General features: G+C 33.9%; 2 protein-coding genes across 22 annotated transcripts in view; one reads left to right on the top strand and one right to left on the bottom strand.

Moving 5' to 3' along the window:
- DNAJC24 (DnaJ heat shock protein family (Hsp40) member C24) overlaps positions 1-27,591 on the top strand; it is a 126,547-nt gene that overhangs the window by 63,777 nt on the left and 35,179 nt on the right. Inside the window, exons 5-6 of one of the 2 annotated variants that reach the window (XM_072759051.1) lie at positions 12,523-12,650; positions 23,546-25,475. In XM_072759051.1, the coding sequence (XP_072615152.1) occupies positions 12,523-12,602 (80 nt within the window). In that variant the 3' untranslated portion in view covers positions 12,603-12,650; positions 23,546-25,475. Of the gene's footprint in view, positions 1-12,522; positions 12,651-23,545; positions 25,476-27,591 lie in introns of those variants that run through there. The other variant, XM_072759052.1, reaches the window with a different exon arrangement.
- IMMP1L (inner mitochondrial membrane peptidase subunit 1) overlaps positions 1-27,591 on the bottom strand; it is a 128,238-nt gene that overhangs the window by 49,398 nt on the left and 51,249 nt on the right. For all 20 annotated transcript variants that reach the window (XM_072759039.1, XM_072759042.1, XM_072759044.1 and 17 more), the window contains 3 exons: positions 21,396-21,529; positions 19,746-19,834; positions 15,084-15,210 (listed from right to left, as the gene is read on the bottom strand). In XM_072759039.1, coding sequence (XP_072615140.1) covers positions 15,084-15,210; positions 19,746-19,834; positions 21,396-21,529 — 350 coding nt within the window. The remainder of the gene's footprint in view (positions 1-15,083; positions 15,211-19,745; positions 19,835-21,395; positions 21,530-27,591) is intronic.

Consider the following 27,591-nt stretch of genomic DNA (forward strand, 5'->3'; position numbering starts at 1 on the left):
CCAAATATCCTTAACTGTTCAGAGCACTTTACCATATAAAGTCTGCCCTGCCCGGGGGCCCTGGATTATAACCTCTTACTAACCTGTTTGGCTTTTAAGTCTACTATTTTATGACCACATAAGCTAATAGACAGTAATAACATCATGATCTTAATTCTATACAACACCTAAGCCAAAACTGGAACTCAGATATTTGGTGATAATAATGTAAATAGAAATTCTTGTAAAGCACAATCACTTTTGTATGACCCAAGTTTCTTCCAAATTAGCAAAATAAATTGACAAAGTGTAATCTCTAGTACAATAAAATTAACAGGTATAGAAAGGAATCTGCTAAGGGAAACCCAGAACATATTACCAGAAGTTTTTGGAAGAGTATGACCCAGGGTATCCTGACCTTGTTCTTGATCGCAAGGGGTGGAACATAGGAAGTCAATAGTAGTGCAAACCAGTATATATCTGGTTTACTTAATTAAAAAAACAAAACAAAATTCCACTGACCCTTAAAACCACCTGTGAAGTACTATTATTGATAGAAGTAGGTTCAAATATGGGACATGCTAGCTCCCATTTATCTGAAGGCTATACATTCTAATAGCCATGCAGCCATTTATATATCCTCTACATTTCACATACTTCAATGCTTGATATAAAATACACAAATCAAGGAAACCACTTCATCACTGCCTTAACCTGTCAGTTACTCAGTTTTTCAGTAAAAAATTCATAATGAAATTATTACACTGAATACAGTAAGAGTATACAGTTTAAAAACCAATTTTTAGAGGTATATATACTTTATATACAATAAGTGAATACATATTTTAGGTTTGACACCAGTTTTGGAAAATGTGTACACCTATGTAAACTTCTAATCCCAATCAAGATATAGGATATTTTTATCATGCTAGAAAGTTCCCCCCCTCTGCCAGTCAACCTCCCATACCTGGTACCAGGCAACTAGTGAGATCTGTTACTAGAAACGAGTTTTTACCTGTTTCTAAATTGCATATAAACAAGACTGTACTATACAGATTTTTGTGTCTGGCTTTTGTTCATTTTTTTAATGATTAATCGAGTTGCATGTATCATTCATTCCTTTTTCTTTCTAAGTAGTATGCTATCATAAATCACAGTGATTGCCCATCAATCTGTTGATGGATATTTTTCTTTGCAGTTGGCTGTTAATTACTTCAGGCGTACTATAAGGCAAGATATTCTGGATCTCCGTTGAATGTGTTGGATATTCAGTGAGCTCCGTCCACTTTGGCTGCCCTCAACCCTGTGTGAGCTCTGGGGATTGCTGAACTCCCCACTCATTCTTTGCTCAGTCTCTAGGTTTCACTATTAAGCAGGCACACTTTAGTACTCAGCTCAAAAGCCAAACGAGCACGTGAGGAGATTGGTGATCATTTGGTAGCTGTTTTCCCAGGTAGTTTGATCCATTACGTTCCAACCACTTATACTTCCCTCTATCTCAATCTCTGTCTCCAACTCAGCAAAACCACTGTGCTTGAATTTTACCTCAGTATCTTCTGAAAGACCTGACTTACAGCAGAAATTGGCGCAAGTATAGGGCTTGCCTTGTCTCCCCTTTTAGGGATCCATCCCATACTTCTGCTGTGCAATCTCTGACAACAGTTGTTTCACATTTTTGTCCAATTTTCTAGTTCTTTATGGCAGGATGGCAAGTTCAGTCTCAGCTACTTCATCATTACCAGAAACAAATTATCTAATTTTTAAGTCTTTATTATTTTTCTTAGCATACCTCATAACAATATGAAGAGAATCCTTTTGGTAAGAGCTGAAAGTTTTGATGTAAGTTAAGGGTGCCTTTGGCATCTCCACCTTGTGTCCCTTTCACTTGCATCCCATGCATGGTTTTGTTCTACCCTTTCCCTATCAAAATCTCTAGAAAAGATCTAACAAACTCAGCACACAATTATGTATAAATAAGGAAGGTTCACTATGGTATTGCTTGTATCTCAAAATTGGCAAAAGCATAAATACCTCAGTAGGTAGGGATTAGAAAAAATGTTTTTTTTTTTTTTTAATTTTTATTTATTTATGATAGTCACACAGAGAGAGAGATAGAGAGGCAGAGACACAGGCAGAGGGAGAAGCAGGCTCCATGCACCGGGAGCCCGACGTGGGATTCGATCCCGGGTCTCCAGGATCGCGCCCTGGGCCAAAGGCAGGCGCCAAACCGCTGCACCACCCAGGGATCCCTAAAATATGGTTTATATAATAGTAAACAGCTGGTTAAAAAAACCTAGTAGATTTACATGAATACCATCAGTGAAAAAAGTAAGTTGCAGGGCAATACGTATAAATGTTTAAAAGAAACCCACAAAACCTATATATTTCAAAATTTATATTTTTATGGCCAAGTATACACTACTAAGATAATTTAAAAATATATATAAATCTTCAACTTACCATGGAGTTATGTCTCAATAAACCCATCATTAGTTGAAATTATAGTTGACTCTTGAACACAGAGGTTGGGGTGCTAACCCCTTTAGTTGAAAATTCACATATACATTCTGTCTCCCCAAAAACTTAACTATTAATAATCTGTAGACAGGAAGCCTTATTATGGACATAGTTGATTAACACAAATTTTATGTGTTATATTATATACTGTATTCTTAAAATAAGCTAGAGAAAAAATGTTCAGAAAAATCTAAGGACAAAAAAATAGAATTACTGTACTATAATATAAAAAATCCACATATACTTGGACCCATGCATGCAATTCAAATCCCTGTTGTTCAAGGGCCAACTGTATTATAAGTCAAAAATGCATTTAATATACCTAACCTACCAGACATCATAGTTTATTTAGCCTAGCCCACAATAAATGTGCTTATAACACTAATGCTAGTCTGCACTTGAGCAAAATCACCTCACACAAGCCTATTTTGTAATAAAATGCAGAATATCTCAAGTAATTTATTGAACACTGAAAGGAAATGAAAAACAGAATGGCTGTATGGGTTCAGGATGGTTGGTTGTAAATGGGTCACTTTACCCTCCTGATTGCATGGGTAACTGGAAGCTGTAGCTCACTTGCTGCTACCCAGCAACACGAGAGTATATTGCATATCAGGCCAGGAAAAGGTCAAAATTCAAAATCTAAAGTACAATTTCTACTAAGTATGTATCACTTTTGGCAGTACAATAAAGTAAAAAAAAAAAATCTTAAGTCAAAACATCATAAATTAGGGGCCTTCTGTGTATACACACACACACACACACGTATTTATGCTTATTCTTTCAAGTGATACTTGTACTTGTTAAGAACACTGTTCATCATGATACAGGTTAGGAAGAGCTTTGTTGAATTAAAAAATTTTTTTTTGCCTTTGGTAGTGTGGAAACAAGACCTAAAGTCCAGTCTACATAGGAGGTTCTACATCTTTGTATAGTACAAGTAAATGACTGCAATTAGCGGTATTGTCACGAGATCTCTGGATAACTAAAATATTTGTCTAGCTAAGAATTCCTTTCTGTAGATAAATGTAAAGTACAACACATTTTTGTTATGGGTCCAAAATTCAGAACCTGATCTTTCTGGTATAAGGCAAGAAATAGAACAGAAATTTTCTTTCTAACTCAAAATGTAGTTATTGTCTGGGATTAACCTTTTGGTTATCACTAAATTGGAAAGTCAAGCCAGAAAAGAGAAAGAAAACCCAGAGCAATATTATAATATTAATATATTAAATTGTAGTTTAAAATTTAGAAAGAACTCCAGTAAACTCATTTATAATAAATATTAGCAAATTACCAAAAATGGAAACCCTAATACCGTGCCTTAGTTCATTACTTCTTATAACCAAAGCTTTAAATGGTTAGATTACTTTTCCTTTTCATACTTTTGTAAATCTGTCATGCCAACCTGAGTGAATTTGTGAAACTGAATAAGAATATATGAATATGTTTATAATGAATACAACATAGAAATTTTTACTTTGGCTCTAATAAGTTTCTCAGCGCCTCAGAACTAACTTTAAGGGCTAAATTTTAAGGCATTAAAAACCCTTAAATCATTCTTGTTTTTCCTCTTTACGTCAGAGGTTTACTCCCTGATGTATGATAAAACCTAATCTCAGGGCTGGACAAAAGAATCAAGCCTCTAGTTCTTAACTATACTTACTGAGGTCTAGTTAAGTGCCTCCTTTATAGTACAAGCAACAAATGTAATTGCCTCCTGGCCCGCGGGTGTCCATTTAACAAAAAGAGGCTTTGTGAATCAACCCACAGGTGTTACTTTTCTGGATTCAAATGAAATCTGAAGCAAGAGTCCACGATATCATATAACACATTTAGTAAACTGCAATCAAACTCATTTATTTAAGCAAAAAATATCTAATTAAGAAAAAGTTGCAACTGAAGAATAAGATATTTGTATGTCTGACCTTTCAAATATTTCAAAAACCAGAAGATCCTAATAACAGGTTGATTTTTTTAAAAATTAACCTTTTGTTTGCCAGATACTTTATAATTTACAACCAACAAAGGTAGGGTGTGCGCCGGCCCTGCTACTACTCATGCCTCTTTAATGTTTCTAAAATGACTGTGAATGAAAAGGAAACAGTAGTTATGCAACAAAAATCAAAAAGCCAAGAAGGGGGGCAAAGAATTTGGAATCCTTTTTTTGACATGATTATTTTTCCTTTTCCTGAATTATAAAGGAAAAGGAGAGGGACACACATTTTATGAAAGCAATCAAAGCCTTGTTTCTTTTTGGCAAAAGCAAATGGGGGTGATATATCAGTAACACTTTAATCTTAAAAGTATTTCATTTTCCACACATATTTTAAAGATTTTGTTTTGGGCCTCATGGAATGAAAAATGTGAAATATAATAATGCATAATTTCCCTACCCTGGAAAAAAGTCCATATGATGAATGTAAATTTCATTTTACATGTCATTCTAACAATTAATGCCCATAAAGTTGTTTATGTTATTATCTTCTAGGTAATCTTGCAGGATCAAGTCAAATTACTATACCATTCTGTGGCTAATGCATAGTCTGCTTTATCATGACTTACATAACCAAAAAGCAGCCATGGTAAAATGCTGTGCACACCAACTACTGGAGAGAATAATTGGAAAATGAATTTATTATATAGTTCTAAAAGATCTTCATAAAACTGGTATTAGTATGATTCATGCAAAAACAAAATTAGAAAACACCATTACAGTCAATAACTGTTGGGAGTTTACTCTTCTTATAACACCAATAAAAGCTAAAAACAAAGACACATATGTCAAAAAGGGATGCACTGAATCCTCCTAGAGGCAATCAAGTAGAAGAAGTTTTGATAACATAAGGCAGAGAAAACGCTACTAGTCTTTAAAAATATGGAAATGTCAAGTGTCAGTTATGAGTATCTTTGAAAGCAAAACTCAAGGAACAGTTTCACTAACATTCTATTTTCACTGACATTCTCCTTGTCACAACTTCTTGACCACATCTGTCGAGGATATCTGCAGTCCTGAAGGTGGTACTCTCAAATGCTAGATGCATGACAAAGGGATTAACAGGATGAGGCATGGAACACTGATTATTTCAGTGGGTGCTATTTCTGTGTAGTCCTGATTCTTTTTCTTCCCATTTAAATTAGGACCTATTACTCTCATATCTGCATCATTCATGGGGACTATTATTGTCCTTGCCTACTTAAAAATGGTGCCACCTTGGGTTTATTAGCCAATTATCACCAAAGAACAATTTCACGGAAGTTCCAATAGGCTGCAGCTCTGGCACTATAGTTTTGGTACTAGCCACGATGTGAATTCAGTATTATTAAAAATGTACATTAATTGTAAACAGACTGCCATATTAATTATGTAGAAAAGACTACCATATTTATTCATTTAATAGGCATCACAAGCATTATGTTTATTAAATATCAAATATTTAGGCTCTTCCTTATGAAGCATTCACTTCTTCACAACTGTCTACCAACTAGTTAGAAGGTATATGGAAGGGGAATGTGTTGGAACTGAAGCCAACAAATATGCCTTTCCATCACAGCCATCTAATATTAATGTACCCATCCTATAGTATTTTCTCCCTAGGATAATGGATTATTTTGCTCCAAGTTTCTTTTGTTCTATTTCTAATATAATTTGCCTGTTTTATTTTTGGATGGGTACTTAAAAGAAGCATTTTATATTCTTATTTCAAGACTATCTCTAACTTCATTTTAATATAGCCTAATGTACACTCTGGTTCTCAAATCCCGAAAGATGAGCTTAACTTAATGAAACATAAGGTATTTCAGAGAGTAGTAAATTGTAGTGGTAGGTATATAAATAATGAGTTTTCTCATGCTCTCAGAAAAAGTCTAACCGGTGTAAAATCAGTTACATACCATATCTAATATTATGTTTCCATGAAAATTTTGATTCTTGAGACTTCAGATAATTCTTCTCAAAGTCAAAACTCATCTTTATATGGATTTATTCCTATAGATGAATGAATGTAGCTCTTTTCAATTTCCTACATCTCCTATACATAGTTGCTTCATAAAGAGATTGGCTAGAAAACTGATTTAACACCTGAAATGGTACTAGATAATAAAAGATCTGGGGTAGAAAGAGTCCATACTCTAATGAAGAAATAATTACAATAAAATATGTAGATCTGTTTTTATTTGATATTACTAATGCCTTAAAAAAACAAAACAGGATTACGTTGCAGGTTTTCAACAGTTACTTCTTCTACCTGTGTTTTATTCATCAAAACCACAACTCTCATGCACCATACCCTGGAAGTTACTTAGAATGAAATCTAGCTTTGTGAATATAAATTTCCAAGTTAGGCAAGTGGATGACATATATTTTGTTTTTTTGCAATGATGTAAGAGAATACAAAGAGAATAGCTGAAGATTTTCTAAAAATATCATTGATCCAGATCTGAGAGCTAAGCACCAGAACGTTGTTTTAACTAAGAGACTGTGAAAACAAATTATGGACATCAAGGAGGGAATAGTACAGCATCCAAATGTCATTCTGGAAAAAGCACTTGTCTTTTTTCCCACTTTATAAAGTTTAATCTTTCTTAGGCTTATTAGATACGCTGTATCTTCTCTCCATTTCCCAAATTAACATCTCTCCCAGAATCTCATGTACCACCTACTCCTATTGCTAAAGCCTGAAACCTGGCTCAGTTTTAAGCTCTTCAATTCCATTTCTTCCAGCATTCAATCCTGTCTAGATAATCTTTCTCCAAACTTTGTACTTCTTTCCATTCTTAATGTTATTATCTTAATTATGTCCAATAGCCTCCAAACGTCCTCTCGTACTAGGAGTTTCTCCTAGTCCAAACCTTCCTCTATTAGTCTAATATCAGAGTGATCTTTTATTTTTATTCTTTTAGAAGAATTTAATAATATTGGTTTCTTTATTACAAGAGATACATATGTATTTATTATTTTTAAAAGTTTTTATTTTAAGGGTGATTTTTTAAAAAACTAAGTCTGATAATGTTATTTCCCTGCTTGAGACAAAGAAGGAACTGAGCCCTGTTTACCTTTTCATTTTTATGTCTCTTCACTACCTACCCCTCCCCACTTTATGTTCCGGATTGAGAACTTCCTATTGGCAGCTGCCCAAAGCACAATGCTATACTCTCCCTTCTAGACCTTATGAATATGCTGTGTGCTTTGATCAACTCCTACTTAATCCTTTAGAATTTCAAGTCAGGTTTTATCTCCCCAGTCTGGATAAATAATGTTTTGTGTCTTAACACAGCACCGTGTATATAATTCTATTGCATCATATTATAACATGATGGATTATATCATATGGCTCCTCCAACTTGGCTACAAGCTTCCAAAGCTGTACTGTCCATCATGGTATCTGCCAGTAATACATGTGGCCATTTAATTCTACATATTATATACAATTCAAGTTCAGTTCCTCAGACACACCAGCCATATGTCCTGTGCTCAGCAGCTACATATGCCTAGTGGTTATCATACTGGACAGCGCAGATACCGAATATCCCGTTTTTGCAGAAAGGTCTATGGTATAGCACTACAGGCAGAGACTTACCTATTCATTCTCACATGCTTCTGGCCCTTAAGTAAGTGCTCAGTGTTTGTGGAATTAACAAATGCATGAATAAATGAATAAAAAGGAAAGTTGTGAAGTTAATGTCTGGTGAATTTTGCTCACCCCCCACAGCTTGCTGAGCGGCATTTAAGTCTTCTCTTCCACCCTCTGTCCCTGCCCTCTACGTTCAGTGGCTCTAGCTGCTCCTGAGCACAGCGTCATTGAAGATGCTAAGTGCTGGGATCAGTTTGGGGTTAGGTACATTTGCACCCAGCATCAGAAGTCCACAATCTATGTCGCTTACACCTACTTTGACTTTTACATAGGGAAGTCAGATCAAATTTCAAGTGTCTTCAGATGATAGAAAGTTTCTCTAATCCTTCCTGAGAGATTCATACACACAATGTACAGGAAGTAGGTCAGAATCTTAAGTTGCATTTTAAAATTTTAAATTGCTCACCCTACAGTTTTAAGGAAAAAATTGTTGGTACTTCATGTGTAAGGATGCAGGCACTAACTATGTTTCCTACTCTTTTTTTTTTTTTTTTTTAAATAGGGGGAGGTAGGGAGGAGCAGAGGGAGAGGGAGAGAGAATCTTAAGTAGGCTCTGTCCAGTGTAGAGCCGGATGTGAGGCCCCATCTCCCAACCTTGCGATCATGGCCTGCGCCAAAACCAAGAGTCAGATTTTTAACGACTGAGCCACCAAGGTGCCCTGATTCCTACATTCTTACAATAGTTAAGAAAATTCTAATGCAAGAGGAAAGCACTCATAGGAGTAGGTCAGCAGTACAGTGGCTTGTAATGCCAACAGTTTCTTACTAATTTATAATCTTCAACTGTATGCATACCTACCTTTTTAAAAAAGATTTATTTATTTGAGAGAGAGCATGAGCAGGTGGTGTTGAGGTGGTGAGGGAGACAGGAGAGAGAATGCCAGCACACTACCCACTGAGCATGGAGCCCAATGTGTGGCTCGATCCCACAACCCTGATATCGTGACCTGAGCCAAAATCAAGAGCAGACACTTAACCAACCGAGCCACCCAGGCACCCCATGAATACCTACTTTTACATTTGTTATTCCTCTTTTCTATTCTTATTTTAGGTAGAGGACAGTTTAGTAGAGTGAGAATGCTTTCATGTGCTAACATAACATTAAATGAGGCACGGAAACCCACAGAATTTTAACTACTCAAAGCAGTAACACAAGAACTTCATTTAGTTGCTTATTTCAAAAGACATCTGAACATACTCTACATACATATTCCAGCAGACCACTGTATCAGATTAGGAAGCTACATGACACTTGGAATATATTCTCTTTACTGCCATGAGGAAGAGAGTCTGTTTCAGACACTTACACTGAGCAGCAGCATTATAATTTCGTCTTCTTAATCTCTCCTTTAGGCAACCTTAAAGAGGTCTCCTATAACTTTCAGACAAATAAGCATAAGTATTTTCATTTTACTAAATTGCATAATTGCCCTCCTCGACTCACAGCAGTGGCACTGATTTTCCAATTTTGAATGGTTAAAATATACTTAGGTGAACAAAAGGAATACTTGCTACTTTTTCAGCAGAAATGCTGATTTTTTGCATTTGTATATGAATACATATATTCAGACATATTAATAAGGTAAAACATATTCTACAAAATAAGATTCTATAAACTACATGTTATTGTTAAAATATGATTAAAGGAGCAGCTGGGTGGCTCAGTGGTTGAGCATCTGCTTTGGCTCACGTTGTGATCCCAGCATCCTGGGATCAAGTCCCACATCAGGCTCCTTGGAGGGAGCTTGCTTCTCCCTCTGCCTATGTCTCTGTCTCTCTCTGTCTCTCATGGATAAATAAATAAAATCTTTAAAAAAAAAAAAGATTAAATTATTCTGAAAATGTTCAGAGATCAGAAAATTCTTAAGTTGTGGAGGCCTCAAGGATGATTATTTAATGTTAAATATCAGAAGAAAAACACCTCAGAATCATAAACAATAAGTCAAATTTATCTTCAGAATTGTGTTAGCTATAGGATGAAAAAGTCACGTCATCTCCGCAGTGAACCTCACTTTAGCAAAAAAGTAAACATATTTCCTCCACATCAGCTGCAATCAAGGCATTAGCAGTATGCCATGATTGATTATCCTGGGACCCGTTGCTGAGAAATGGATGTGAAGCACAGGTTTTTATCACTACAGTCTGCAAAAAGCATGTCCCTTGTTTAGATATCCTAGTTGTAATGAGTGACATTATTAGGTAGTTCTTCTATTTAAATGACATAGGATTTAGTGTATCAGCAGCTTATAATAAACAAGCCCTTTCAATCTGATGACTCCTTTCCCTACACATAAGTACTTTTTGTGTTTATAATTCAAGTGGTAATAGAAGACCATATGGTTGTGACTTTTAGCTAAAGTAAATGACATTTAAACAAACAGAAAAACAGCATTAGGATATTCAAGGATTTGAACTATAACCTAAATACACAGTACACATTAAGGGACTATTAGTGTTACTATATGCACTGACCATTTTCTAATGCTGTCCAATTAGTGAGTTTTTCAGTTTGCTAATCAGTTTTTCAAAAATATTTTCCAACACAGTGTCAAACACCTTTATCACTGGCAAATTGCCCCATTTACAACTTCTCCTTTTAAAAATACTGTACCACCAATATATCCTGAGAACATTTAAACAGTTCTTTCTGAAATGTAAAATTGCTTCTATTGCTTCCATCCCTGCCAATAACAATAATGATGTTATAATTAACCTATATATATATTTTTTAAAAAAGAAAAATATAATAAAATGGGAATAGTACAAGAGAGCAGTTCAGAAGTTATTTCAAGAAAAAAAAGATATGAATTTGTCTTGCACCCCAATGGTTGCAGCTATGGTGGCAAGATGTGGTCTAATTCTGATTGTTTTTAAAAGATACGGTCACCATGATTTGCTAATGGATTAGATGCACAGTGCAAGAAGAAAAAAGGCAAGAAGGACTCCCAAGATTTATAACCTGAGCAAGCAGAAGAATGGAGTTGCTGTTGCTGCAGTGGGGATATGCAGTTTGAGAAAGATCAGGAGTTCGGTTTTGGACATATTAAGTTGGAAGTGCCTGTTATGTACTATGGTGGAGATAGTAGGCAGACTATTAGATATAGGATTCTGGAGTTTGGGAAACAGGTTGTGGCTGACATAAATTTGGGAGTTAAGTTAGGGAGTATTTAAAACCATGAGACAGGATGAGGCCACCTAATGTGTCAATGTATATGAATGAGAGAAGTTTAAAATATGAACCCTTAGTTACTCTAATGTTGAGAGGAACCACAAAGGAATCTTAGAAGAAACAAAAAAAAATAGGCAGAAAACCCAGAGTATGCAGTCCCCAAACTAAGTGAAACTAGGTTTTGAGAACAAATATTTCAAATACTACAAACAGATCAAGTAATATGAGGACTGAAGTTGACTGCTGGATAGGAACAGTGGGTACCCGACAAGAAGGGTTTCAGTGAAGTCAAAACCTAACAGAGATGAACTCAAGAAAGAATGTGAAGTTCAGGGCAGGGTCAGTAAGCAGACACAATTCTTTCCTATAGGAAGATGTGGTGTCAAAGGAGTTTGTTTGTTTAAATGGGAAGTTTTATAGCACCTTTCTTAGCTGACAGGAACTTACTATATTACAAAATGCCTAAACTGTACTACCCTAGTGACACTATGGATTAAAGTCATAGCCCTGAACTATAGCACAATATTACCTTGAGAAAAATTATAAAGTGTTCTCTTCATCTTTTCATGAACTTTATAGCAAAATTTCACTATTTTTCCTGAGCCCTGGGCCTATTTTCCCTAGGAAAATGGAAACTACATTATACAGGCTTTTATACTGCACTTTGCCTACTGTGCAAATCGACAGGATAATGACCATTTTATGTATTTCCTATTTGCTAAATGCTTCTGCTTCCAACTAAATTATTTTTGGCAAATTAATGGCTTTTAACTTAAAACAGGAATTCTTACAGTATAGAAAGGCAAGTTATTCAAGATGTTTGAGCTGAGTATAATATGTTTCTTTTGAAAGTCACAAATTAAGCTCATATCCTAGTAGCCAATACTTAGCCCATAACCCAAGGTAAGAATTATTGGCCTCAATACATTGAAACAAGCAAAACCCATTGCAATAGCACCTGATAAGGACTGCTTAGTTTCCAAATGCTTAATGTAAAAAATAAATCATGGTTTTTAAGTGTTGCTGCCACATGGACTTTTAGAACTCCAGAATGAATAAAATGGTTCCACATCACTTAACCAATGATCAGTTTATATTCTTTATTGCCAACTTAGGAACAATGCTATTTCTTTCATATGCTAAATTCTATGTTCTAAGTTCCAAATGACAATTTTGGTGTTTTGCTTTCTGAAGCACCTACTTAGGAGAATAATTTTTTTTTAGGAGCGGGAGGAGGACCTGGAATTCAAAACACATTTAATATTCATCATCTTTACCAAGCAACTCAATCAAGATCTGAATAGTAATGTCTTCATCATAAACAACAATGATTTTTCTAAGAGGATACATAGGTAAGGGAAAGAAACCTATTTCATAAAATATATGAAAGCATCAGTGTGCTTCAGAGATAGCTGAAAAAGGGAACCCTCTAGAGGGGGAGACCCTGCAAAGGTTTGGATATCTCTTCAGAATGCTCCAAACTTGGATGAATTTTTGTTATAAATCACCTTGATTAATGGAACACATTTGCTAAAGTGGTTCTGTAATAACTACACAATTCTTATTGCTCAAAAACCCAGCCTAGAAAAACTGGTGGAGGCAGAAAAGCCTTCAAAAAATCACTGGCTTTTCTTTTAGGACCAATACTGTCCCTGATCAGAAATAGTTTTTTCTTTTTAAAAAATAATGAAAACAAATATATTTTAAGGGAAGTACAATTTGATGAGATGGGAGCATAAATACTAATAATAATCGAGTAGAGGATATTTTGGGAGAGGTAGTAGTAGCATGGTAAAGAGTACAAATTCTGGATGGAGCCAGGTCACTTGTGTTTGAATTCTAACTTTTTTCTCACTAACTGAAGCTGGACAGTCTATTTAACCTTCCTGTTGTCCAGTTTTCCCATCTGTCAAATACTACTATTACTACATATCTTAGTGGATTGCTGTTGTGATGATGATAAATAAATTAACCTTTGTGAAGAGTTTCAACAGTATCTGGTACTGATGAAGCATATAAGTGTTGGCCAATAGTATTACAATTATGTCAGTCACTTGTAAACATGTAAACCCAAGTGAACGGAATATATCTAAAACAATATGGCAGTGTCTTTTAATCTATCCACTCACTGAACATAAAAACTAGATGAATATTTTCCTTAAAAACAGAATATTCAAAAAAAATTACATCTTATAGTCCTTTGTCTTATTAGATTACTTAGCAAATATCTAATCCCCTGATAGTCTTCTTCTAATAACTCTTAAAAAGAAAACAACAAGAATTGTGTGGTGTTTAAGTACACAGATAGTAGGTGCTATATCATTTATATGTTTTGTTATTCTATCTATTGACAAAATTATTTCTGGTATCAAGCATATGCTTGTTACTAAAATAACTTAAAAGTGACTAGAATGTCTCATGAAATGTTGAGAGTCATATGAAGGTGAAACCATTATGTAAAATTCTGTCATTTTTGAAAAATAACAGGATATAGTGTCCATGATAAAGGTCACAGAAAAAATAGGTTACCTGATACCACACTACAACCTTCAACATTATCATCATCAGCTAACAGTTACTAGTATGTTTAGCACTGTGGTAATAAATATTAAAAACATTTGCACTGCTGAACCATAGTCTATTATGGATGGTACATAAATAATAGATTTAATAATCTATTGATCAGACTTACAAGGCAATCAGAGGCTATTATAGTTCAAAATAAATACACAGTGATCGAGACAATTTAACTCTTAATTATTTGCTTATGTTGGGGACGAAGATAAAGTTAGTTAATAGATGTAACAGCTACATCAATAATTTGAGAGTGACAAAATTTAAAGAAAAGTAAAAAAGTAAGATATAAAATTATTAAAGTAAGACAAATATACACAGTAAACAAAAAGCCACCCTCCCGGGTCACGGCAGCTGTGTGATTGGTGAGAGAAGCTAACATTACGTCTGCTCTTCACTCCTCCATCCTGCCGCTCTTGCTCTCTTTTTCTAACTGGACAGTCAAGTTGACTAGACCAAGGTATAATTTCTATCCTAAAAATTAGAGTAGGATTTAAAAAAACTAAACTATAGACTTTGATTCTACCATATTTGCCACTAACAAGTCAGTGGAAAAATTTTCTAAGCCAGGATCCCGTTGGCATTTAGCTGGCACGTCTCCTTCGTCTTCTCCAATCTTTAACAATTTTTATCTTTCCTTATTTATCATAATCTTGACATTTTTGAAGAGTATTAGTCAGCTATGTTGCAGGATGACACTTAGGATTTTTTTGATATTTTCTCATGATTAGACTGAGGTTTCATTTACTTTTGTAGAAATGCCACAAAAGTGAGAATACCCTTCCCAGTGCTTCATTTCAGGGGCTACCTTATGTTGATATGTCTTTTTATTGGTGAAACTAACCTCGATCACTCAATTAAGGTGGTGTCTGCCAGTTTTTCTTCTACAAACTACTATTTGTCCCTTTGTAATAAATATCTCAGATACTTTGAAACTGTGCAAATAAACTTTTCTTAATCTTTGACCAATATTTTGACATCCACTGGTGAATCTTGCCTGCAACAATTATTATTGAGATAGTTATATAGAGTTTTAAAAGAAACTAAAATATATAAAATATAATGGCCAAACTGTTCTCGATACAAACATACTTAAATTCTACTGAATGCAGCATATTAACTTATATTCAAGATGTGAATTGCAGTTATTTTCTTTTGTCAGTGTGTTCGGTTGATGTTGATCAGTGAATAATAATTAAAATGTTACTTACATAATTATGGCTTTTAAAGAAATCTGATGGACTACTGGTGAGGATTTTGTCTCCTTCCAAACCAATTACTCTTTTACAAATGTTTGATTTTGGATCACTCGGGCTTTTTGCAATCACAATGTCACCTCTGAGGGGGAAAAAAGTCAAAGAAATGTCAGTGTTAAGCATAAACACATGGATGACACTAGTAGAATACTTTTATAACTTAAAGTCACACCCCTTATCCTCTCACATATTGACCCCCTCATACATTTACCAGCTTTGAGAACCCTTGTCACTGAGTTTTACAGTGATGGTTAGAATCCAACAAGAGTGGTGGAAAAGCTATTAGAGGATTTTAAAATTTCTGGTAATTCTGTAACAACTATCTTCTTGTACTGTATCCACTATGTCTTACTTCTGTATCAAATTTTTTAGAACCAAAATCATACAAAAGCAATTCCACATAAGTACCACCAAATTAAGTAAATTTTACTGTCCAGCCATTAATACTGATTGACTCCAGGGCACAAAAAAACACAGTAACATCATAAATATTTCCCTAGAGCTTAAAGAATTGAAGAGTTACAGCATATAAAGAATCCATAATAATTTACAGTATAGTAAAAAAAAAAAACCTTAATTTTGAGGACCAACATCAGAAGACACAACCAAATAAAATGCTAAAAAGTTGCCCAAACATAAACTACAAAAAATAAATTGGTATATCAAACACGTAATACCAACATGGGTGGGTATGATTACATGTAGAAGGCATGATTCATGCAAGAACAATATACATGGATTAGAAGAATAAGAAAGATCTTTAAAAGTGTAAATGAAAAAAAAAAGTGTAAATGAAGGAGACAAAATAGGACTAAGTGCCCCAACCAAACAGAACACAACATTCTTTCTGCAAAAAATGAGTAAAAAAAAAAAAAAAAAAGAAAAAGAAAAAGAGTAGTAAATGAATTCTGATGACTAACACACATATTTGAAAGGATTTAATTATTTGTGTTATCTGTACATAGTTCCAGAATAATTTGATGTTACTTATAATAAAAGGTGCATATATCAAAATATCAAAAACCATATAATTAAAAGGAAAGTGACAGTCAAATCAGAAACCTAGTTATTAGTAGAACTACCCTACGACCCAGCAATTGCACTTCTGGGGATTTACCCCAAAGATACAGATGCAGTGAAATGGCAGGACACCTGCACCCCAGTGTTTATAGCAGCAATGTCCACAATAGCCAAACTGTGGAAGGAGCCTCAGTGTCCATCGAAAGATGAATGGATGAAGAAGATGTGGTCTATATATACAACGGAATATTACTCAGCCATTAGAAACGATGAATACCTACCATTTGCTTCAAAGTGGATAGAACTGGAGGGTATTTTATTTTATTTTATTTTTTGGTAAAGATTTTATTTATTCATGAGAGATACAGAGAGAGAGAGGCAGAGACACAGGCAGAGGGAGAAGCAGGCTCCATGCAGGGAGCCCCATGCAGGACTCGATCCTGGAACTCCAGGATCACGCCCTGGGCCAAAGGCAAGCACTAAACCGCTGAGCCACCCAGGCATCCCAGAACTGGAGGGTATTATGCTGAGTGAAGTAAGTCAAGGAAAGTGAAGTAAGTGAAGGAAAAACATTGTATGGTCTCATTCATTTGGGGAATACAAAAAATAGTGAAAGGGATTAAAGGGGGAAGAGAGAAAATGAGTGGGAGATACCAGAGAGGGAGACAGGACATGGGAGACTCCTAACTCTGGGAAACCAACAAGGGGTAGTAGGAGGGGAGGTGGGCGGGGGGATGGGGTGACTGGGTGACAGGCACTGAGGGGGGGCACTTGACGGGATGAGCACTGGGTGTTATGCTGTATGTTGGCAAATTGAACTCCAATAAAAAAAATATACAAAAAAAAAGGAACCTAGTTATTGCTACATATAGGTATTAACAAGAGTTCTAAACTTTTTGGTAGCCAAGTCAAAAGGAAAATCTGATTAATTACATGGGAATCATTAACTAAAAAAGTTTAGTTTGGGAGGTAAAACAAAATCGTCTTAAACAACTAAATCAAAGAGGAATATACAAGACGGATTCCTATGTAAGGTAATATAAGATACCATCTTCCTCTGAAATTTTACAGTAATAGTAGTCACTGGAATGATACTTTATGGTTAGAGTTGAAGGCTTTAGAACACTAAATTCTATTATTTGCAGGTAATACAGGCTGCTCTTTTTTTTGAAATGGGACAAACTAGTCTCTTTACAACCAAATGGAACCATGCCAATGGAACTTTCAGATGAACAAGTGTGCAAAGTTTGTAACATACTAAACAAAGTTGATTTTGGCTTGCTTTGAGGAAAGAAATGTTTTCTGAGAGTGTTTTATTCGGGTTATGTTTTGTAACAAATAAATACGATCCTTAAAACAAATTCTGCACTTGCATGGCAACATAAAAATCATAATTAAGTCAAAGTGTTTTTTAAAAAGTTAATTTTTAAAAATGTTTTATTTTTTAATTTAATTTTTTTTAAATTTTAAGTAGGCTCCACACCCAACATGAGGCTTGAACTCACAACCCTGAGATTAAAAGTCATATACTCTACCTACTGAGACAGCCAGGGGCTCCTCAGTCAAGGTGTTTTTACAGAAATCAATATTAATGCAGACTATATTTCCAGTGGCATAACTAGCTATAAATACAGAGCTTAGATCAAAGTAATTATTCCTTGGTTTCTCAACTCTTTCAAATAGGGTTTTAAAAGGAACTTAATAGAATGAAAATTTAGATTTTCTTTTCTCATTTATAGTTATAAACATGCTTATTATCATACTAAATTGTAAGCTTTTATAAAGGGTCAGTATCTTATTCAGTCATCTTAACATTCTGTGTACTTCGTATCTTATAAATTAGGTGCTCATTACCTATTTGGTGAAAGAATAAGTAGTAACTTTATGATCATTTAAAATATGAATGTTCTGTTCATTTAACTGAAAAGAGATCCATGTGCTTTAGATACCAGGTATGCAGACTTTCATTTTGCCTAAATGTTTGGCTATTCTAGCTTTAGAAACAAGCAGCTAGCTAATGAATCTCTTGCCATGGGTCAAAGATTCCCCTGAAATCTTAGTTCTGTACTGCAGATAAAAGAAAAAGAATACTCAGAACAGTAATATTTTAAAAGTTGAAGTTACTAGTTGACTCCCCTGGTTGTAAAAGTTACTTGGTATATCTCATATAAATGCCAGATTTTAAGCTGTCCTTCAACGTAAGGGCCTCCTGAACGAATAGAATACAAAATGAAACCCTCAAAGAATCTCAATTTACTGAATGTAGTTATTTATATTACTCATCTAAATGCAAAGAGTATCTATTTTTAAAAGGATGATATTGAGTTGTTCATTCAAAATCAAAAGGATGATATTAAGTTATTCATTCAAAAATTTAGCCAACAAGTTCAGCTCCTTGTTACGGATGCTCAAGGACTATGAGTAAAAATCATGTCATTAGGATGGAAAACAGCAGCTTATTTTCATGCTATAGTGATGCTAGGTCTCCGGTTAATCCAAAGACTGTATGTAGTAGTTTGGATATAAGTTAAAAAGAAAGAACACAACCTGTTATGTATGTGTTAGTTTATAACCAAATAACTATCAATTAGGTATCTTGAAGTTGTTAAGAGGAAAAGATCTGAAGGAGAATTTTACCTAGGGATGATGCTAGACTATATAGCCTTACCAAGAGATAACTTCTATCTACAAAATCTAAGATGCAAGAACAGTTTCATACTATTCTTGATGATTTTTCAGTAATGCGAAACGGACTATATAGAAAAGGCAAATAATGAAAGAGGAGTGCTTAAACCTACTCCTGCCATAAGCTAAATACCAATTCAAATGATTCAAATTTGGAGTTTATGGAAATGAAGGGGTGGTATTGTTATTTTCAAAATTATGAAAAACTAACGAACCCCAAAATTTTAAGGAATCAGAGAGGTGCCCTTTAGAAAATACATTAAATTCCTAATACTTGACATTGATTCAGAAGGAATAATATATAGTTAAGCAGAATAAACAGTATCACAGGGACTGGAAACACCATTTAGAATAGGATTTTAAAAAATTTAGTGGCAAACAGTATTTGTCAGTTTTTCAACTTAATTAATCAGGAACTCAGAATAGATAGGCTCCCTGGCTCCCAGCTATAGATGGTGCTATAGTCTAAAAATCATCAAGTGCTAATCATAAGCTGTAGAGAATAAAATGGTCATGAACAGAAATTCAGTGTTATTTAAAAAATTTAAAAACCAATCACTGATTTGGTATGTGATATAGTTCCAGAGTCTCTAGGTTCTTTACTCAAAACACTGTAGAGCCAGCCCCAACAAAAAATAAAGTAGGCTTGAATGTACATTATAAAAGGGTCTGCTACTCTATTTTAGCCAATAATGCAAGGGACATAATGAGTGAAAAGGCTGTTCATGTTTACAGAAACCATTAAAATTTCTCGAACTGAGAGAAAAATACTTGAATCAAAATTTTAACCAGCTGGTCATTAATTTGGTTATTTACAAAGGGTTTTTTTTAAAAGTTTTTATTTACTGCAGGAAAGGCACAATGTATTTACATGTTTTCACTATAACTTTAACATCTATGACAGAAATTTACCTTTGGATACCATAAAAATGTCGACTAAGATTTTCTGCAAAGACAATATCTGAATTTTGAATTGTAGGCTCCATTGATGGTCCAGAACACTGAAAAGAGAGGTAATTTTTAAATTTGAATAGAAACACTTTTTAAATATAACAAATCATCTGCACAAGGTTTAAGAAAGAAAAATCAAACAAATGTTCTTCAAGCTTGGAGGATGATTTCTACTTTGGCAGCTTCTACATAAGTTCAACTCTACAATAGCCACCAAATCTGGAAACACAGGCAAAAATATTAAAAATGGTTTACTGAGAATACATTACAATACATGAATAAATATTTATGTTTCCAAATTTTGACCATCCTGTATAATGTAAGCTCCATGAGGTTAGGGACCTTATCACTCATGTTCCCAGATATATAACCAATGCCAAATATAGTGCTTGGCATAAAGCTGATACTCAGTAAATATTTGAATAAATAAATGATTTATTTATCTTCATGCTATTATAAATATCAAGTGCCCATGATGGTAATTTATTAAGTAATATCATACCATTCTCAATAAGTTCATGCCTAGAGTTCTCTTCCAAGAGAATAGCTTACTCATTTGATGGGCTGCAGCTTTTTTTTCTATTGAAAATAAGTGGCATAATGAGATGCAAAAACTTTCTATTAATATGCGTTAAAACAACCATCTGCATATATACCGCAAAACTGTAATAAATGATCACTGCCACTTAAAATACAGCAGTCTCCATTGATTTCACTTAGGTGTTGATAAAACGTTTTATTCAAAACCTCCAACTGAGGCAGAAATGACAAAGAACACATGAAAATTTATGTTTGCTACCTCTGTAGCCCACTCACTGGAAGTACCAGTGTAAATCTAAAAAACAAAGAGGAGACCTTCACTTAAGTATATTTGCATTTCTCCAGCTAAACCTGAGGTTGTATGACTTTGAATCCCTTACGGTAAACCTGATAAAAATAGCAATACCACCAACAAAACTCACTCACTGGACACTGGATTTATTCTTTCATTTGCATGACAAAAGATAAGTAGTCACAGTTGACAGATTTATGATGCAACATTAAGAAAAAGTATTGGTGGGGGGGCAGCCTTAACATTTTAATATTGACACCAAGCAGAACATTTATTTTAATTATAGTTAAACACAACTGGTTGAAAGCAGGAGTTTTGAAAACTGGAGAATCTGTGTTGAAATTCCAAATCTACTTACTAACTGTGGAACCTGGAGCAGGTTACTGAAGCTTTCTGAGCCACAGTTTCCTCACATGTACAATGGATTTCTAATAAGTATTTCACAGAGTAGAAAAGATTAAATGAGTTAATAAATATAAAACATCAAACATCACTGGAACACAGTATGTAGAATTCAGTAAATGATACATATTATTGTCAGATTATTAATAGGGCCCCTGTCAGAAACAGAATACAAAACCATATTTGAGTTATTGGTTCTTAATTTTTTACAAGTGCTAATTCCAACACAGTCTCTTACATCCCAAAATTTAGAAAGATTATAACAGTCACATTTTATTCATTAAATGAATTCAATTAAAATAAAGGAAAAACACATTTTCCTTCAATTAAAAAAGCACATATTTAAAATTATTGTTTTCTTTTATGTAGAAACTTACCATGACAACACCACCAACGTATTCAAAAGCACAATGAGCTATACAGCCATACTGAATAGTATAGCCAACAAGTCGAAAGGTTTTTCCCAGAACACCACGAAGCATAGTTCTATGCAGACTCTGCCACCATTGGCCTGATGGTAAATTTCAAAAAGTTTCATAATCAATACTATTTAAAGACACTTAAGAAATAGCTCTAATGTAAAATAGTTACAATCACCCAGAATGTACTAAATGCCTAATACAGTTTGGTGCAGAAAAGCAGGAGCTTATTTTCATTTGTCCTAGCGATATTTTAAATGGCAAATTATAACTACTTAACATTTCGATCTACTGAACAGAGATTATATTCAGATAATATCACTGGGTTTATATATAAATTAGATAACTAGTATATCCTGATTTTATTTCCTTTCATGCTTTGATTTTTTTTCTTACTATTAATATAGATACCTAAGAAAAGATATTAACTCCTTCAAAGTACTAATAATAGTTTCTCATATTGTTGCCGGCTACACTGTATCAGTTCTTGCCATAACATGACATAAAAGAGAAAGCACTAGAATAAAAGAGAAAAGCACTAGTATATGGAAATTCAAGTATTAAATTGATACTTTCATTAACTTATGTGATTTTCAAAGACTTACTTAACCTCACTGGGCCTGGAAATAATATCTTACAGATTGATTCTGGGAATCAAATTCAATAACATGTCAAAGTGCTGCGTAAATTATAAAGTTATATTCAACTGTCAGTTATTGAGTTTTGATACAATGAACACATGAATACTATGAAACAACATAAGGAACCCTATAAAGATATTAAAGCTACATAAAAATTAATATTATTCATCTAAAAATATTCCTAGTAATCTGTCCCTTCCTATTTACCTGTTACAACTATGTTTCAAGAATTAAAATAAAAAAAAAAAAGAATTTTTCAAACTAATGGCCTAAGGTGTAGGTCTAGGCAACTATGCACTGTTCTCAGATCAAATTTACTGAAACAAATAAATAATAATATGTAACATTTGCTCAATACTTGATGTATGTCAGGCTTTACAAATTAACCTCTGCAGATAATATTACCATCCTCATTTTATAGATAAGAAAAATGAGCCTGAGAATAGTAAACTTATGTACTCAACATCACAAAGTTGGAAAATGATGGAGGTCAAGAAATTAATCATTACGTTACACTTATTCCTATATTACTCCCCTGCTCCCATAACCTTGATGGCTCTCTGTTGGATGAAGTACAGAGTACTTAGACTCATTTTCAGGATCCATGACAGGTGGCTCCCATCCCATCCTCAGTTTCCAACCTTATCTTCCTTGATACTCTTATATGACCTGACTGCTCAATCATACTTGTCTGTTCTTCAAGTAAACTTGGCCAGTGAACACTTATTTATGCCCACACTCATGCCTGGAATATTCTTCATGACATTCATCACCTATCTAATTTGCAACTCTTCTCCAAATGCTCTCAACAGATGAGATTTTCTTCTCTTCTGGGTTCCCATGATCTTAAGGTTAATTTTTAAAAATATATAGCACTGAGAGCACTGTTTCTAAAGTTGTTCTGTCTCAATTTGTAACCTGGCTCTATCATATTTTAGTTGTGAGACCTTCAGGAGGTTATTATACCTCTGTGAATTTCAGTGTCTTTATCTGTAAAATGGACTTAATATCAATACCTATCTAAGAGAGTGAGGATTACATGTGACCAGACAAGTAATCTGTGTTGCAGAGTATTTCGATAAATTCTAGTTACTGTATCATTCACTTGGCAATCCATATATGCTCTATAACCTCATAACATTAGTTGTTTTTCAAAGTACTTAAGTTTCTTGCTAAGTAATCTTTAAATAATAGAATTTTACGGCCTACAGCATAGAACTATGTCTTTTATTAGTGTTATATTACGTATTAGTGTTCATTCACCTATTAAATATTTACTGTCTCCTTCTCTAACAAGTCTTTCTTGGCACCCTCCCAAGAAATATTATTTATGCTTTATGTCACTCACCTTCCTTAGGCAAACACTGATTATAATGCTTATTGTTTGTATCTTTTTCTCTTATTATTCTACATTTGTTTATATATGTCTTTGGGCAGTTACCGTGCTTATCATCTTTGAATCCGCAGGGCCTACTAAAGAAGACAGTAAATAGAAGACTTATCTGAGGAATTTTGAACCCAATCTCCTATACCTTCTGTATCTTCATTATTATAGAATGGTTATAATGTTCAAAATGATGAGAAGACTGCTGAGATTTTTGGTTAATGAAGAGAATTTTTTTAAAGGTTTTATTTATTCATGAGAGACACAGATTGAGAGATTGAGAGATTCAGAGAGAGAGAGAGAGAGAGAGAGAGAGAGAGAGAGAGAGAGGCAGAGACACAGGCAGAGGGAGAAGCAGGCTCCATACAGGGAGCCTGACATGGGACTTGATCTCAGTCTCCAGGATCACGCCATGGGCTGAAGGCAGCGCTAAACTGCTGAGCTACCCGGGATGCCCTGAAGAGACATGTTAATGTCATATTCACTGACAAAAGAAATTGTCAGTAACATTTTAAAAATTCTTCTCATTAAATCATTCAGGTAATATGAAAAAATAACTCCTCTCATCAGGAGAAATAAGGAATTTGGTTCAGTTATAACTGGTAAACTTTAAAAATTAATTTTTAGAGCTCAAAAAAGTGCTTTTTAAAAATAATACTTCAAAATTGAAAGTCTTAAACACTCTTAAGAAAAATAATGAAATAAAAATAAACTTAATTTTATCTACTTTGCTCCAACATTAAATCAGGGAAAAGTGGGATAAGTCCTATAGCTTATCTCTGAAGATGTAATCTATGATAATAAATCCTAAAAGAGTAGTGGAATGGAGATTACATTTGAAAACTAAAATAAAAATGGGCTTTACTGGTATTAGAGAGGAGACGTTATTAAACAAGAGGAAACATATGGCACTTACCAAGAAGCTGTTGCTAATACACGTAGAAAGTGAATTTAGAGGATAAATCACTTAACAGTCTACCAAAATTTAAAATTTGGATTATGCAGTAGAATCCACTTGGTTAAAAAAAAATACTCAAAAATACAAAGATGCTGTAACTATATAATGCTTCTGATTCACTGAGAAGGCTTGTTATTAACTCCCATTCAGAAGTAATTGGGGCAATAAAGCCTTTTTTTATGACACAGACAATGCCCAACTCCCAATACAATGTTTCTAATGAAACTGTCTCATAAAATAATAAAATTAACAGATGAAAGTGATCAGAAGAAAGAAGTAACACTTTTCTTCTCTATAGATAATGGCAACAGGATGGAGTTGAAGTGTCTAATATTACTTTAGCTATTAGTCTCATAAGGGGAAAAGAGAGCTATGAAGTTATTTAGAGAGAAATCTGAGAATAAAAACTATTTGGTCTTGTATTTTACAAGTGCATTGAGAAGCACTATAGGAAATGCTAAAACAGAATAAGAGCTGATAGTTTTTAAGAGTAATCTCAGAGTGGAAAGTAGCACTCATATACAATACAGATAAGCCACACATTGCTGGCACTTAGTAGACTTACTAGGAAAAAAAAAAGTTTTTTAATCTTAAATCCTTTAATCTGCAATCCTCTGGTTTACAGTTATTTCAAAGGTCCACGAATCTGTATGTGCCTATGTGCACTGGGTTAACTTCTGCTTGTCCCTTCAGATTCACTCTCCACCCTTCTCCATACTACTCTCTGGGCTTGGAAAACTGACCTATCACAGCACTCCTGTACCCTTTAGTTGAACTCCAGCAGGAAGTCAAAGGAAGGAGGAGTTAGGTATTTTCCTGGTTCCTTACCTATGGTATCTTCTAAGTCTGGCTATGTCTTTGGACCAAAGGCAGTCTGCTAGGCAGTAATGGCTCTTCTAGGTTCCTTTAACAACTCCTTTCTTTCACTGGTCCCTTCAAGCTTATGAATGAAAACAGATTCACTGATACTGGGTCTTGTGCTATCCCTGGTGATTCTCCAATAACCTGCACACTCCTTTTAGTTTCTGTAAATAAACTTTTCTTAAATTATTCTACTTTGAGTGTGTCAGCTGTGTTCTCTGATGGCACCCTGATGATACATCACTTGCCAAAAACAAAACAAAACAAAACAAAACAAAACAAAACAACCCAACTCATTTGTATAAGTTTACAATATTTGATATCAATGAAGGAATTCTCATAAGCAGGCATTTGCAACATTGCTGATGGGTATGCAAAACAGACAACCCCTAAGAAGAGGAATGTGGCTATTGTAATGACATATACATTTTACTCTCTGACCCAACCATCCCACTTTTAGGAATTATCCAAAAAAATACAATTCCAAAATTCAAACATCATGTGCGCAAGATTCTTTATACTAGCATTACCTGAAATAGCAAAATCAGAAACAAGTCAAAGACACATACACAGAAAACAGGTTGACTAAATTATGGTTAAATCCACACAAAGGAGTTCTATACACCGGTGGGGGGAGAAAAGAGTTCTATGAGCTGATATGAAATGATTTCTAAAATAAACTACTTGGGGATAAAAAGGTAAGGTATAAAAATTATATATAGTAACTTATCATTTCTGGAAAAAGAATTTTTTTCAAAAAGAAAGTAAACCAGAAAATAATCAAAATGGTTACATTTATAAAGGGAGTAGGAGGTGGGAACAGTGTGAAAGGCATAAAGATGAATATACCTGTGAATATAGTTCTGAGGCAAATGCTTTACATAGTAAAAGAAAAAGTAGGAGTAAACAAAATGATTTAAAAAGAGAATTTTAATATTGAAAACAAATAAAAATAAGCCTATCTGTATACTTAAAATGCCAAAAGTACCAAACAGAAGAAGTAATTCAAGTATTTTTGAACACAGTATAGAGTCCAAAGGTTAAAAAAAAAAAAAAAAAAAAAAAAGAATTGTAAATGACATCTTAGACTTTTCTTAGTAGGTTTGTTGTTTCTTTTACATATATTTCAGATACTACAAATGAGTAAATAAATTACTGGAAATAAGATTCTCCATATTGTAGAGAAAGAAACTAGAAATATGGAATATGAGAAGTTAGGGATGAGTTGGAGGTATAAAACAAATTTATTTATTTATTTATTTGTTTGTTTGTTTAAAAACACACTTATTTAAATAAAGAAATATGTGCGTGTATGTGTCTGCCTGCCTATATTAAATATCATCCTAGCTCTGACCACCGAAAAGAAGCAATGACACTGCAGAAGTAATGAGCACACTCAGCACTCAGATTTTTTGTTCCCAAATATCATTTCCAACAGGAGAAATAGTTTAGGGCAGAACAATCTTGTGCCAGAAAGCAAGTATGTGCTCAAAGACAAATGCAGATATAAGAACCATTTTAAAGGGTCTCCCACTGGCCAAATGTGGGATTAAAAAAAATTAATAACAGTACTGAATAATATCAGATTTTAAAATAAAATCTAAAGTATATAATAATTTTTTAAAAAAAGATGTATGTGTTGGAGACAGGAAAAGTTCTTTATCAAAAAATGGCAGCTAATAAATATAGAGAGAATAATAAAACTACTACCAATATAATAATTGATTCAGGCAAGGGTCATTAATAGATGCTAAAAATTACTGGGTGAAAGGCTGTTAGTAAACCAGATACATAAAGTATTAAAGTAGATAATTTATCATTTAGAAATAAAATACCTTTACATGAAGAGATCTGGCAAACATTATCTTAACTAGGTGAGCAAATCTAGCTGCATAAATAACAGTACAAACTGATAGGATGTAGCTTTCTGACATGATGCAATGACAAGTACATCATCATCTGTGTACTATTCTTGCCAAAAATGTGTAACCTAAATCTAATTATGAATAATCAGATATATCCATTCCATACATCCCTTGTGATCATTCTATAAGACAACAACTCGAACTCTTAAAAAATGTAAGTTTAATGAAAGAAAAAAATAAGACTACCAGTTTAATTACAAAAAAAAATACAAGGACATGATGATCAAACACAGTATGAAATCCATAACTGGACCCTGGAATGAAAGAAGAAAAAAAAGCAATAAAAGATATTATGAGGATAATGGGAAATTTGAACAGGGTTTGAAAATCAAATACATCATTCTTTCAATGTTAAATTTCTTTCTTTTTTAATATTTATTTCAGA

This window comes from Vulpes vulpes, chromosome 5 (genome assembly GCF_048418805.1).
Source record: "Vulpes vulpes isolate BD-2025 chromosome 5, VulVul3, whole genome shotgun sequence".
In the NCBI taxonomy this organism is placed as follows: domain Eukaryota; kingdom Metazoa; phylum Chordata; class Mammalia; order Carnivora; family Canidae; genus Vulpes; species Vulpes vulpes.